The sequence below is a fragment of the Drosophila simulans genome, chromosome 3R, assembly GCF_016746395.2.
Source record: "Drosophila simulans strain w501 chromosome 3R, Prin_Dsim_3.1, whole genome shotgun sequence".
Classification (NCBI taxonomy): Eukaryota; Metazoa; Arthropoda; class Insecta; order Diptera; family Drosophilidae; genus Drosophila; species Drosophila simulans.
The window spans coordinates 4,732,420-4,747,898 of record NC_052523.2 but is presented as its reverse complement, the minus strand read 5'-3'; the positions used below and the strand labels follow the sequence as shown (position 1 = coordinate 4,747,898).

The following is a 15,479-nucleotide window of genomic DNA, read 5'->3' as shown; positions in this document are numbered from 1 at the left end:
AATATGTAAAGATGTTCACAGAAAGTTGACAAGCCGTTAACTGATTTAATGCTAATTGAATTTCACCAATTATCTGAAAGACACAACCTATCCTCCCAGTGATTGTGCAGATACACTTAGGCTAAGTTCTGTTCTGGTTGTTGCTGTTTTGTCTGCCACCCGACTGCAGTGCGCCGCTGCATACTAATTTTCCACCGCCCTGCCACCGCCCATCGCCCACCGTCATCTCGTTCTCATTTTGGAATCGGAACCACCACCACCAGCCTCTTAGCCATCTCCTCCTGCCCCTGCATGAATGCGATGTGGTGGTCTGGGCCTCATCATTTCGTATTCATACCAAGCACCAATTCCTCGTCGTTGCTGCCGCTGCAGTTATTGTTGTTGCCTGCTATTAAGTGAAATAAAAGTAAAAATGCAATAAAAATGTTGGCCGCCTCTCGTTTTGCATTAAAATTGCATTACAATTGCCGTGGATGGGGCGCTGTTGTTGCTGTCTTTGTTGCTTTTATTACGGCAATTGTTTCTGCGTTGTTTCTGCCCAAATGAAATCCAATTAGCCGACTACAAGGCCTACCAGCGACTGCCAGCAGCAGCAGCAGCAAAACAGCAACAATGACATTGCGAGGCGGTACGAGGAGAAATGGAGTTCGCCTCGTGACTTTTTCCAGAGTCCTTTCCACTGCCAAGTGGTGTGCGTGTGCTTTTGTGTGCCTTGCCAATTGAATATGCAGTAATTGCCTTTCTTCATTTTTGGCCATGATTTTTTGCTCGTGTCTGACACAGAAACATGGCCAGTTAAGTGCAGAAATGAATATTTATGGTCGTTACTTCTAGGATTGGACTCCGTTTAAATGCAAAGTGAACGTTGTGCTTCTGCAGCCCCCTCTCCAAGAAAATTGAATAATAATCAAATTATGAATAATAATATTATAAAGATAGGTAAGGATATGAAGATATAAAGATACTTAATTAAGATAATTGAACATAGAACAAAATGTGTGCATATGCAGTTTAAATCCAGTGATCAGTATGTAAGTACAATATAAGACCTTAAAGCAAATCATGTTCAAGATATAGAGTAACCAAACTGTGCAAGTAGAGGAATGTTAACCCTTTTATTATAAAATATTGATACTAGCTGATGTAAGATATCCTCTGACCAGTAGTAAATCTCCTATGCATAGTAAGGCATTATCCAAGTAATCGCAAATAGGATTTCGGATTTTTATAACATTGCCTTCTTCTGAAGGGGTTCACATTCCACATATCGACAGTATCTCGGCTAATGAAAACGGAGTACGCAATCGCTTCTGGCCACACACACGCATTCCACCAGGCCGGCTGGAACAACACCTGAAACTGAGACTTAGACTAGGACCGAGATCCCGGCCAGCGATGAGCAGTAACATGGCTCGTGCCCAAGAAAAACTGTCAATTAACCCGTGGGGTGAACTTGTGGAAAATGCCAGAGCTGCTGCATCCGCTGCATGCCGCGCAATTTGCATTCGCATGGCCGGGGCAAATGGATTGGATTCCTGTGGCTTCAGCTCGAGTCTGCTTATCGCAATCTCCGCCTGCCAAATGCCAGGCGATAGCGCGTAGAACTCTTGGCGCTAATAAAGATCTCAGTAGTCAGCGGCGTGAGATGGTGAGGAGGGGGGACATTAGGCGGGGGGCAGGGCAGTCCTCCTGGCCAAATCCGCTGCTTTGTGAACTCAAGCTGACAGAACGCTATTTCCAATTGTGCTATTAATCTGCCACATTTGCACTTCCGCGGAAAAGAGTCGGCGGGCGGATTCGATCTCTTTCGCTCATCAGCTGGCTGGCTCGCTCTGCAGGGGTGATTTGCGGACGAGCCAGTGAGACAGAGCGAGGCAGAGTGGTAAAGCTTGGCTAACCTGAAAATAGAAACAATCGAAATAAAAATACATTCTCTTCATGCTCTCGTCTAATAAAAAACCCCAAAAGCAAAACGTTTTCCATTTAAAATGTCGTCGCAACTGCCAGCGGGAAGTGGACGTCGAGAGTGGCAAGTGTGTGGGGCAAACTCCGGCCAGCGGCCAATGGCGGTTGGCCGAGGCCACGCCCCGTGGCTCAATTACCGACCAGTGCTGCCCATCGGCGGGCAGAGCGAAACCTGTTTCCACGAGCGAGAGGCAGCGAGGCGCATGTGCGATCAGAGCGGGATGGATGGCGCAAGGGTGGACCAACCAGAAGAGGCAGGTTGCTGGTATTATGGTAGGTTAGGTTCAAACAAGGTGGCAAACTGGCTCTTAACCGAAATAGGAAGGAAGTCGGCAGCGGCGTCGACGTCGGGCAACTGGTTTGACTTGTTTCCGGCTCACTCCAACCGCCCAAAACCACCAGCAATCGGCAGAGGCAGCCAAGTCGGCAGAGGGCAGGCAGAGCAGCGGCCGTCGGCACAATTTGATTGCATTTATGAAAAGCGTTTTCGCCCGCCAGCACGCGTCCGCTCCCAGCTCGCATTTCGCCATCCGTAATCCGTAAACTTTAATCCGTAGACCGTAATCCGTGAATCCAAAGCAGTTCGCAGTTGGAATTTTCCGCAACGGGTAGTGCTTAAATTGTAGTGCGGAAATTGAACTGAAATCAATCGGACGATTAGTGTGTGCTCCGCGGTTTAAACACTCTACATCTAACTATTAAGAGAAAAGAGTGCCCAATAAGATTCGAAAAGTGCAGTGAGCGAGCTCCAAATTGGCGCCACTAATTGCCAAAATGTCCAGCCACGAGGAGGATGACCACGAGCACGAGAACGAGCACGGTGAAGAGGTGGAGGAGCAGGAGATCCACGTGGACGTGGACTCGGACTCGCGGATGTCATGTGGCAGCGGATCCGATGTGGATATGGACGGCGGCAGCTGCTACGACGAGTCCGAAACGCCATTGAGGTGAGGAGTGCTTTTGAATTGGTCTAGGAAGTAGAAAAAATGTCCCAAAAATATTGAATATAAATAATATTGGCCTTTTAATCTACCATAAAATAATTATAAGGAGATTTTCTAATTTCAATAACACTATAAAGATATGCTGAAAGAAAGATATATTAAAGTACATTATATGGGAAATAACGCTTTACTTCCGTACTACATCCTTAGATCTGAATAGGCCTTTTTATGAAATAACCTGATTGCTAAATTTTGTTTTAACTCTTAATAACGTCTAAATTTACGATGCAAAATCGAACAATAAAAACTATTTTTGGTTTAATTGTATCGTAAATAATCTGCTACACTTAACTTGAATCGAGATTGCATTTCTATTAATAATACCAATTACTGTACTTTCCATTTATACGATGTACCCAACAAAATAATCGGTTTGATACATTTCATTTCCCAAACTCCCCAAAAAAATATTTAAGAAAAAGCTACATTTTTCGTTCACTCATCATGTAAATTAATGAATACTTATTTGTAAGTAATGGGCTTGATTTAGTTGGCCACATTTTTCGTTAAATACTTGCTTATTAAATGATAATTCACAATAGTGCAATTTATACCGACAGCAATTTGATCGACTAAGATCTATAAACTATAGTTATAATAAATGGCATACAGTCTAATTTTGTTGCCCCATAAAAGTCAAACAAGTATTGTGGCGGAGAAAAGCTATTTGCATTTGTTATTACGAGCTCATAACTCCCACTGTTTTACGATCTTTGGCATTGTCACTCATAATGCTCACAAATCCTATTTTTCGAATCGTAGCTTAACGCCATTGAAATGCGTTGATGTTTAAGCCCCATTGTCCGCTCTTACAAAAGGTCCCATTTTCCAGCGACAAAAGGGGATAACAAGATGCCAGAGCACCGAGTAGACCGTGTTAACTGCTCCCATTCAAGCGGTTGTGCGCTCAGAAGAACAGTGTGAACAAACCTCTTAAACGCTAATGAATTGACCACAAAGCCACCAAAAGAATCAAGTCGAAATGTCCCATAAAGTGCCAAAGAAACTCCCTGAATTTACATAGTGCACGGATGGACAGGGTTTCCAATAGACGGCGACGATAAAACGCACATTTGTAAGGCGCCAAAAACGGGCTGTGATAAGACATTGGGGTCCATTTGGGGCTCAATCTGGAGTTGGATCTCCGGCTTGAATGCCGGACAAAGACGAAATCGTTTGTCGGATTAACATTTTAATAGAGATCGTCATAAAAATGCCATAAAACCCGCGTTCCAGTGAATGTAGAGCACCAGATAGCAGCAAGTTTTGGCCAGCAAAATTATATGTGTTTGCTCATAACTTTTGATATTGGAAAGTGTCTGTGTGTCGGTGGATGGCGATTTGAGATCATTGTTCCGATACAATTCCATTCCTGTTCCAAATGGGTTTTTACTTTTTGGATTTTTAAATTAAATGCCGTGCGTGACTTGTTTTCGGTGCGTCAATTGATGGCATTTGATGATTTATGGGCACGTATTAAATGCCTCTAACGGCCGTCAGCATTTGCATAATTACTTCATTTCCAGCCGCATTGCGTATACGCAGCGGTGGCCACACGGGTTCTGCATGTCATGTCGTCAACTCGGCTTATCCGCTCGCGTGGGCTTTCGGTTAGTGGTTCCGAGACTGGTCCGCACTGCAACAGACTTAATTATAGTCAATGTTCTCAGGTTTTCCCGCTTATCGGGCGACACATTTTAATGAGCCCGCACCTCCAGAGGGCTTCTTTCCCTTCGATTCTGATGTCTTTTCTCCGGTTTCTTCCCCAGCGAGTCCCTGCAGTCGGAGCAGACGCGCTCCTCGTCCAGTGAGAATCTGCCCTTCAGCATATCACGCCTGCTATCCAAGCCATTCGAGACGAGTCACCACCACCACAACAACAACCACCTGCTCAGCAGCAGTCCGGGCTCCAGCAGCAACAACAACAACAGCGGCGAAAAGGGCGAGGAGAAGGAGCTACTGCAGCAGGAAGACCACGACCTGGCCGCCTATAAACTGGCCACCAGCATCGCCAACTCGACGTACGGAAGCGCCGCAGCACTCTACTCGTATCCGCATCTCTATCCCTCGGCGGCCGGCGGTCATGTGCTGCGTGTGCCGCCCCAGAGAACGCCGCTCACCTGGGCACTACCGCCACTGCATCACGCGGCGCTGGCCCATCAGGCGGTCAAGGATCGGCTGGCAGGTGAGTGAAGAGCAGCGAAGTCAAGAGTCTTTGCCAAATCCAACCCATTCGGGGCCCCCATGTCGGGATGGCCCATGTTCGCCGAGATCTCTCGGGGGAGCGATCCTACAATGACCCGCGGTGGCAATTGCTACTGTTCCCCAAATAAGCACGATCAGAGAAGACTTTTAAGGCAACATGCCTATCGGCATGTCATTGTTGGCCAACACATTCGTGCACCGAGAGAAAATGTGGCACTTGAATCAAAACAATTGGTAACAATAAGAATAAAAATGTTACATATGTGCCTATATAACGCGTAGTTGGATGCATTCAATTCACTGGGCAATAGGGTGTAGAAACATAATTTTAAACTTCTTGATAAAACATATTTTTGTATATTCTTTGATGACAATAAGGTGCGAAGAACGTTGTCTAATGCTCTAAATGGGCTTACTTACATATTTCCTTATGGTATAATTACGCATAGACATATTAGATTGCCTTTTCTGTGGGTAGAACATTATTACAGGTCTCATAATACGAATTTTCGCTCAGTGTACACTCAGTCTCGGGAGTTGGGATGCTAAAGTATAAAAACATGTTTGCCTTCAAATGCGCAATCGCAGCTTAAGTTAAAAACTTAACGCTGAGCCGCCGCCCAGAAGCGACGCAGGAATGAGATGCGCCCTCTAATTTGCATGCGCATGCGCAGCTGAATTTGTATCTGTATCTGTCGCTGGGCCTCTGAATCCGTATCCGAATCTGTATCTGTATTCCATCTGAATCTGCATCTTCACGTGAAGCTGGGTCCTCTGGCTCCCTTTTTGTTAATTTGTTTACATTATGAGCTTCACTTGTAGCTACAAGCGATGGGCACAGCGCGAGCCCTTTGAAATAATGAGACGGCGTTGATTTTATTACGCCTCGGCAGCCGAGGGATCTGCAATGGAGTGGAAGGGGGCCCCGATAGGGTTCGGATCCTATAACTCATAATATTCGGGCCTTTTTCGGTCCTGTGATGTGGAAAAGCTGCTTAGGAGCTGCGCAGCTCGGGAAGCGGACGGGCTTTTATGGCCGACATCCGCCCAGTGGTTCTGGTTAGCTTTTTGGCCTTTTTCTTCATTTTAGTTATTTTAATGAGCTGGTTTACATGACTTTTTAATTTCGCGCTGGTCTCGAAAAGGAATTAATTACGCATTGGGCGGTCGCAGGGCTCAGCGAGTGAGTTTTCTGTCCTCGCCGGCTTATTTATCGCCGCATACCGCACTTCACATTTGAGTCCAACTGACATGGTCAGCTTTTAATTAGCCAGTCGAATGCTGGCGATCCGAGGGCTGCATATCCATATCCATACTTGAGTGTATATCCGCGGAGGAGGGGCATTCGATCGGATGGAGCGTATAGAATGGAATGGGATCGGATCAGTCACTTCGAGTCGACTATTCCACCTGAGGGGCACACTTATGAGCCCGCCGGGTGATCCAAGTTTCTGCCGCTCGGTTTCGTTTTGTCAACATCTTCGTTTTCGTCTTGGTCTTGGTCTCGGTCAACGTCTGTGTCTTTTTGTGTTTATTGTGTCGCTTGCCTTGTGGCTGATAAGCTGGCGCCTTGGCTTTTTTCATTAACAAGACAAACGAGCGTCCAGGGTGCGGATCCGATCCGATCCGAAGCGATCCCTTCCCGCGTCCAAAGTGCTCCTCTCCCTTCCGCCGGGGCCCTTAGCGCCATATGATTAATAACCATCGCATGTTAATTCTCGTTATTTTTTGGGAAACTACGTCGCAGCAGGCGCCAATTACTTTTCGGCCATGCACGCCCTAATGCAGTTTCATAACAGCCATAATAGCCCGATTGGGAGGGGGTTGGGCTTTTGTCACGACACTTGCCCACACGAATGTTACCAATCAATGGCGGAGTAGGATCTATAGGGTGGCGTATTGAAGTTCCCTTTACTACGGAGTTCCTTAGTAATTTATTTTTTAGTTTTTAAGAATTATGTAAACAATACTACGTGTGTATCCAAATTTGCCATTTTACAGTTCCGTTTTGCATTAATTTTGATTGGTTACAAGCTAGTCTTGAGGTAACTAGTGTCTAACTAATCCAAATCACTAGCAAAGGTCAGAGTGCAGCACTTTCTGAAAAAGACCAAAATAGCAGAGTGGGAGAAAACCAGGCCCAGCCACAGGCCGTCATCAATAATGCATGCTAAAAGCTTTTTGCATTATTTTAGGTATTTCTGGTGAGACTTCTCGGCCGCAGCCACACACTCACCGCCATCTGTATCTTAAAGATACTTGTGTTAGCTTGTGCGAAACATCATAAATAAGCTCCGTGGAGCACGGTGGAGTGCCGGAAAGCTATAAAATTATGCTTATGCGCCTTAACCTCCCTCTAAGCGGATATGTTACATCCTTGAAGGATACACACATCTGAGCTGCTCCAGAGGGGAAAATCCCGAGGCTGCTGCTTATGTGGTGCGATAAATGGCTTTTTATTGAAATTGATATTGCCTGAAATATTCAAATGATCGGCAAGCCACACGACCTCCGACCCGAAAACCTTTGGAAAATTGATGCAGCCAACCTCGAAAGTTTATCCCCTGGGCGGAAAAAGCCCGGAAAAAGGGTTACCGAGAAAAGTCGCAATAAGATACATGATTTGTCAGCTTAACACCCGCCATTCGTTCGCCGGCATTTGATGGCTTTTGACAGCCCAGCGCCATTTTCCTACGGCAACTTGGACACCCATAAACACAACTCAGTTTCAATGGGAGCTGGTCGGATTGAAATCGAAAAGTTATATGCACATTGGAAAGGTTTTCATACCTTAGAAAGTATTCCAAGGTAATGGGATTGGGAAAATCCTCCTCGCGCTACCAATCAATAAACATTTGCGCTCCAGTTAACGAGTTGCGTGTATCTTTAAAATCATTCAAATGTTGAATGTATCGCTATAGTTGTTAAGTTCCTTAAATAAGTTAAAAACTGAGCCTGTACTTCACCTATACCTTTACTAGGAGTAATATAAACAAATTTATTTTGCACAAATGTATTAGGATTTCTTTCAAACAATTTTTTTTTTGTCTGGGATTAAAATGACATTCAAAGAATTGAGTGACAGTTGACTAATTTGAATAGTTTTGTGGTATTATCAGTTTGGTTTTGAATTAATCATTGCTAAATTATGTTCAATATATTTATTAATAATGCAATAGTTGCTGCTTTCATGGCGGTGATTGGCCATTAAATTTCACAAATGTGACCAGCAGATTTCCCTCCAATTTCTCACTTGACCTCATCTGCGGATTAGTCAGTCGGATCAGTCAGTCGGTAATCCGGTTTCCTAATTGTCGCTCGAGTTGCGTGGTAGTGAGCGAGTGGCCGGCCGATCGCCTTACAGTTTCGGCGCGCACTGTGCCCGCCTTATCGCGCCCAATAAACAACAAAGCACACACAACGGCGACTGGCAGGAATTTTAAAAGGTTCAGCGCCAGCACAGGCTGAGCCACCGTTCCGCGCCCGAATCCACAAATCGAGAAATCCAGAAACCAAAAACCCAGAGATCCAGACTCGGACACTGGGTCACTTATGCGTCCTCCGAGCGCGACTTTATGACTCAACCTCAATCCGAATGGAAATGGATGTCGCGTGCTTTGTCTACAAGAGGCGGCGATAAGGGCTCCTGCTAGACCGCCGCCCGAAACCTCAATCCTTGGCAATTAGGCAGCAAGGCAGCGAGTCAGCGCGTCAGCGGCCTCCAAATTGATTTCCCAGCGGGAGGGGTCGTATTTAGCCACTTAGCCGTTTAGGCAGCCAGGTAACAGCTATGAGCTAACAGGTATCGAGTAGCCAGCAGCGCTAAGTACTCGCAGGCGCACAGGTGCCGCCGCGCAACTCCGGAAGCGGCGCTCGGAAATGGCCAGTTATCTAGGAATTTATTGTTTGCTAATTGCCCGCCAGGACATTCACCGCACGCAGGGGAGACGGATACAGATGCAATCGCAGGACTCGCATCTAAAATTCGAGTGGGTTTCCTTGCTTAAAATTGTATTTTATCAAAATAACAAGCCTCTTGTTTAAAAACGTTCCAAGTCTGAGAAATGAATTACATTCCCATTTTGTGAGTGCACTCAATTGCTTATCGGTTCTTTATGAACATAGTTCTTTAAAAATGGAAGCTTTTCAAACAAACAAGTGCATAAATCTTTTACTGTTGCCAGTATTATTTTTGAATATGGAACGTTTCATTAAAACTTAAATAATAATAACCTTAGTTTCCTCTTCTATATTACAAATTCTAAATTACATACAAGATTATTATTATAGGATTATTCTTTAGATGCACATATTATTAATTTCTGGAGATCATCCCTTCAGTCAATTTCATGACTACAGGTGTATGTAGACAAAATAAGAGGAATCTCAACATCCCTCTCGTTACAGCTGCCTTTCCCATCGCCCGGCGGATCGGACATCCCTACCAGAATCGCACGCCGCCGAAGAGGAAAAAGCCACGCACATCTTTCACGCGCATCCAGGTGGCCGAGCTGGAGAAACGGTTCCACAAGCAGAAGTATCTGGCATCCGCGGAGCGGGCGGCACTGGCCCGCGGACTGAAGATGACCGATGCCCAGGTGAAGACGTGGTTCCAGAACCGACGCACCAAATGGAGGTGAGTGCCCAGATTCTCAATTTTCCCTTTCGCGGAGCAACCCGCTGGGCTAGAGGCAAAAATCAATACCCATCCCCATGAGCAGCTACTGTTTTTCCGGGCTGGGAAGTGCTGACAGCTTGACACTTACCCTCTTCTATGCCCCCCGCTTTTTCGTTTTTTACGTGCCGTTTTAAACTACAATATGCACAAAAGGCTTTTGTTAAAAAGAGCGAGCGCAGGAAATATCCGACGTGAAAATGCTCTAGAAATGCGTGCTTAGGAATATTTTATAGATATTTAATGATGCTCGTTCAAACATTCCATGTCATTTTATTACTCTTTCTTTTAATTTGAAATAACATTCCGCCAAATAGATACATTGTTGTAAATTTCGTTCGTTCATACTAAATTTAGATAATTATTCTTTGTAAAAGTTCGCAACTTTCTTGTTACACGACTAAAATCATGTTCGTTGTAACCCAACTAGATTATAGGGCATCAAAGCCCGACGCGCATAAACGGGGAGCAAATAGCTCATACAATATGCATGAGCACATTAAATGAACAGCGCCCAGCCCCAAGAAAAAGGGGAGCATATTTACGAGGCATGCGGAGGGGGAGGTGGCTGCATTTTGTAGCCACAAAGAGCGCTCTTGTTAAACAAGCTAATTGCCAAGTTTTTTATGGCAGTTGCAATGCCTGGCTAACTATATGGCTTAGAGTCGCATTAGGACAGACATATAGCACTGGTATTAAAAAAATTCCATTCAAAATTATAGTTATACGTTTTGCAGATGTAATAATTACTTGGGCAGTTAAGTCAATTAACATTTTCATACACCAATAAAATTTTATTACTTACTCTTAGTTGCATACACTATAGATATATGACAATTTCCTAATTATCTTTTACGAATTGGTAACTTACATTGTTTTGTATTAAACTTATAATAGTTTTTTGTACCAAAGCTATGTGTCAGATGAAATAGGAATTTCTGATTTATGTGGCCCCTATAAGGAAAACTCATGTACTCACTTTCACATGCAAATGACTATTTATTTGAAACCGAAATTAGTCAAACAAAATATGTGCCCAATTTGGCGGGGTATTGATGCGTGATATTGCGTGCGCCTAATTGGTTTCTTTTTTATTACCGTCAACTAAAAGTATTTGAATATGAAATTATTTGAGCGGATGAGTTCGGATAGTCTTGCACTCATATGCGATTAGTGGCCGTCATAAAGACGATGGCAAATGGCGGCTAAATGGCCGAAGTTTCCCACTTTCCCAGGAAAGGGAGCAGGGAAAGCGGCAAGTCGGGAAAGCGGGCGGGAGGGCGCTTAAGCCGCGTTAATTGCCGCTTAGCAGGCGGCGTTTTTAGAGCCCAGTCCTCCTGGCTTATCAGCCATTTTGGGCCTATTCCAGCTCGTAAAAATTAATGATGTAAAACGCAATTTTGTTAACGGCAGCGGCACCGGCAACCGCCTCGGCCACGGCTCGTTTGCGGTTAAGTGAAATGGCAATGGCACATTATAGTTGCCATGATTACGAGGCGGCACTACTCGTAAATATCCAGGGTATGTGTAATGTGCTCACATAATTGCCTTAATGCACACTGCGCTGCATTTGCCAGTAATTTGAATAATTAGCCCTGTCCAACGTGGCGTATGTGCTATGTGCCAGTTGCCCATTAGACAGCGAATAAAGATTGCGAAGCTGTTGTCTCTTGCCCAATTCCTAATAAATAGCAACTCGTTTGCGACAAGGTGAGTGCCTCATTACGAGAATTGTCTGTATATTGAGTGATTCGATTCGAGTCGATTCGATTCAACAAGAACAGCAACACTTGCCATCAATTATTAATAACAAATTGTGCGGCCAAATGAATGAACTCCTGTTGCCCGTCACTGTCTGACAATGTGTTTAGCAAAACGGCAAGAAAAAAGACGAGGAGCAATCTGCCAAAGCAGATACATACACAACGCAGATACAGATACAAATGCGGATACAAAGCAGGGGAAAGAAAAAAGTGTAGCACACTTCCGGGCGTTGTATCCATGTGGCTCCGAAACAAATGGGAGTCGGACTTTTGTCTGGGTCCTTTTCCCCCATTCTCCGGCTCTATAACTCAATTAGTTTCACAGCCATAAATCAAGCTGCCGCTAAACCCTTTTTAATTACACGCTCGTTCATCATCCCAAACATTTCCATCCCACTCAAAAATATTCTTGGAAAATCTTAGCTTAGCTTAGCTCAGCTTAGTTGGTACTTCATGGTAATTGCCTGGCATGTGCGAAAGTTTTCCTGCTGAAAGCTGGCTAATTAAAAATTTACACACATGCCAGAAAGCAACTTTGACCGCAGAACAAAAATCAATTTGACTGAAAGCAAAGTTTTTGCGGCCGGAGCCGAAAAATCAAATAAAATTAATTACAATGGCGAGGGCCATTTGTAAATTAACTCGCAATCCTGTTTCGCCCGTCGGCACGTGTCCTGCGAAGAATCTTCAAGTTGGTGGTGGGCCATTCCCTTGGGATCTTGGCCTGGAAGCTCCTTGGACGCCTTGGCCAGTCAATTGATGGTCTGGCTAAATTGTTATGTCTTGGGGGATAATTACCACAGGACCTTTTTGGGGACCGCTATCTCCATCCTCCATCTCGACTTGCCGACATCGTTCGCGTGCAATGTGTGAAATGATTTTAATTACCAGGACATGGCCGGAAAAGTCTTAAACAGCAGCTGCCTCCGTTGGCGACAATTGGGGCCCTGAGGCGGGGGCCCTGGGGCGGGAGATTTATGCTCCTGGATTTAATAAACATTTTAGGCTAATGTCGGGCCATTACTTATCGCGGATGGCAACAGAAACTTTCCACATCAACGCGATGGCGCCAAGAGACCAACATTTAACATTTGTAAAGCGTTTGTTACATTTCCCAGCTCCGTGCCCGAAGATAAATTACAATCGTGTCTCTGTCTCAACCCCAAACAGCGAATTAAGCCCGCACACATCCAAAGCTCACAGAGCCGCCTTCGTTGGCCTGGCCTTTTTGGAGTTTTTAATCAATTTTCGTTGAATTTTTCATGCGGTAGCTGGTAAAAATGCTGCCCGATAAAGCCAGCTTGAAGGCGAAAAGGTGAAAAAGTAAAAGCGAACTGCTTGCTGCATAATAACTCACTTCCAACGCGAAAACGACAATTGAATTGTTGTGCCAGCAATTGGAAATTGGGGTGTTAGTTGTAAGTAAGAAAACAATTCACAGTTACAAACAAAATACTAAAATAAATGCATAATTGATTAAGAAACGATGCTATAGATCATATTAAATGAAATCCTTTCCCTAACTGGCCATATCTCCACTTCTCATTTGAGTTGGCTGAAACACTAGTCAGCCGTAAAGACACGAGCTAGTTATCCAATTTGTGGGCCCAAAAGTTTGCACTAAACGCCCGGGCTAATGTATTTTTAATGAAGCCCACTTGCGAGTTACGAAAGCGTAGTTTGAACGATGACAATGCTGATGAAAACCTGAAAACCGTAATGAAAGCATATTAAACAATAATTATGATATATGTCTGCCATGTGCTAGCCTCGCCTAGTTGTGGTTATAATTCGAGCAACCCCTTCCTCCGCCTCTTTAGTCGAAACATAAGAACTTCATTAGCTCATGAAATATTCAAGATGGCGCAGAACAACCCCTAGTGCTGCGGGGGTGGTTGTGCCACTGGATGGAGCATCGCTCGCGGAGTGGTGGAGGTCTCTCCGGTGCTCGGGCGGTGGTGGTGATGGTGGTGCAGGTCCATGGCCACAATTAGAGCAACATGCTGCGCAAACTCGGGCCGTAGTTGCTGCATCTGCAGTGCAATTCAGCCCTGAATTATTTATCAGCTGGCAGGGCACAAGTTGAAAGTTGGGGGAGTGGGCCAAATCCCTTTAAGCTGGGGGCATTCAAAATGCAATTTACGTACACAGCTCCAGCTCGGCACGAAATTAATTTTCCATTTTCCGCAGAAACAAGCACAATCGATGGAACAGTGTGCCTGCACAGCAGTCAGCATATTTGATTTGATTAGTTTTAAATGGTCTTTATAGGCCGCCCACATAATGACTTGATGAGCCCCTGATTCGGCCCCAATTGGACAGGTGTGAGCCACTGAAATGGGTTTGCGGCAAATTGGTTTTCCATAATGAATATGTACATTAGGCGATACTATTTGCCAGATAAGGTTCAATGTGCACGGTCATCAAATGTATTGATTGGGCCGGGGCAGATGTTGCAACTTTGAAGTTCGTTAAATAAATTAAATCCTAACCCCTGTCCTATATTTCCCAAAAGCAATTTCGAAGTAATTAGGGGGAATATGCAAATAAATGGAACTTTGGTAATTCAGAATTTAAAAGTTAATCAAAGGAATGAATTGAGAGTGCATCAAACTTGCGTTTAGAAAAAGCATATGATTAAAGACCTTAAAAAAAAAATTTGAGGAGTAAATCCAGCAAATATGTATGAGCCTTACGGAACATAAGTTATATTTCTAAAATATATTAATATATTAAATATATTTTAAAAGTTTTCTAGTAAAAAGTTTTAGATGCCCCATTTACCCCCCATTGTCTACATATATAACCTGGCCAGTTACTTATCATTATCTCCTTTTTCTCCATTCCAGACGACAGACGGCCGAGGAGCGGGAGGCGGAGCGCCAGGCGGCGAACAGGCTGATGCTGTCCCTCCAGGCGGAGGCCATCAGCAAGGGATTCGCGCCTCCTTCGGCGCCCCTGGGCTCCCAGGGGGGCGTGAACGGGGCGCCGCTGGCTGCGTTGCACGGACTACAGCCGTGGGCAGAGGCGTCGCATGCGGCGGGCTGCTAATCGGGGAGCCATCGGCGGACGGAGCCCAAAGTTTGGCGGGAGCTGGTTTATTTGTGATACACTTCGCTTTGTACATAGTTCGGATGAACGGACAGAGTTGGCACTGTACTGTACATAGGAGAGAGGGGCGGCGCCTCGATGCCCCAACTGTAAATACCTAGCTTTACTCTGTAGTGACGCTTACCTAACCGATTCCGGGATGACGAGGACTTGCGATGGTGGCCCCGGAAAAGCGCTTTAAGTTTACGTAGAATCTCGAATTTCCGTTTTGCGTTTCGTAGTGGTGCATTTAGGAACTTAGTTATTGTTCGACAGTTGGACAGTTCGGCACAAGCGAACCGCATCTCAAAACGTCGCAGTGAGCTTGGAAGCCACAATTAGTAATAACATATTTAATATACAAAATTATATACGGATTGTAATTGTAATGTATTGTAATTGTAACATCTGTCTGTAGGCTTAAGCGAATGGCATTACCTAGTATTATAAATTATGAACCCTAAATACATGTACGATCATTGAAAAGTAGAGAGGATGAGCAATGAAAATAAACACATTATTGAATCAAAGAACAGAGCTATATTCTTATTTTACAGGACTAGGAGGGCTTAATACATTAGTATGGAACTGGATCTTTCAGTTCTGGAAAATAGGTTTCCTTTGGTTGTTTAACCACATAAATTCTTGTTTGGATATCAAATAAGTAGCAATTGATATAAAACTCCCCCAAAACAAACGAAATCACAAGTGAGGGGATGTTTCCCTGCCTTTTCAGTTGAGTTCCGCAGTTAATCGGCACTGTTGCAACCCTTAACT

The 15,479-nt window shown here is 44.6% G+C and overlaps 2 protein-coding genes across 2 annotated transcripts; both read left to right on the top strand.

Moving 5' to 3' along the window:
- Positions 1–1,973: 1,973 nt before the first annotated feature.
- On the top strand, positions 1,974–2,511 carry LOC6727181. The gene has a single exon (XM_002102537.3). The coding sequence runs from the start codon at positions 1,989–1,991 to the stop codon at positions 2,499–2,501; it is 513 nt and encodes a 170-aa protein (XP_002102573.1). The 5' UTR covers positions 1,974–1,988; the 3' UTR covers positions 2,502–2,511.
- A 218-nt stretch (positions 2,512–2,729) lies between these two features.
- Positions 2,730–15,232, top strand: LOC6727180 (T-cell leukemia homeobox protein 3). The gene is made up of 4 exons (XM_002102536.4): positions 2,730–2,912; positions 4,739–5,154; positions 9,582–9,810; positions 14,462–15,232. The coding sequence occupies exons 1-4, from the start codon at positions 2,740–2,742 to the stop codon at positions 14,661–14,663; spliced, it is 1,020 nt and encodes a 339-aa protein (XP_002102572.1). The 5' UTR covers positions 2,730–2,739; the 3' UTR covers positions 14,664–15,232.
- Positions 15,233–15,479: the final 247 nt, after the last annotated feature.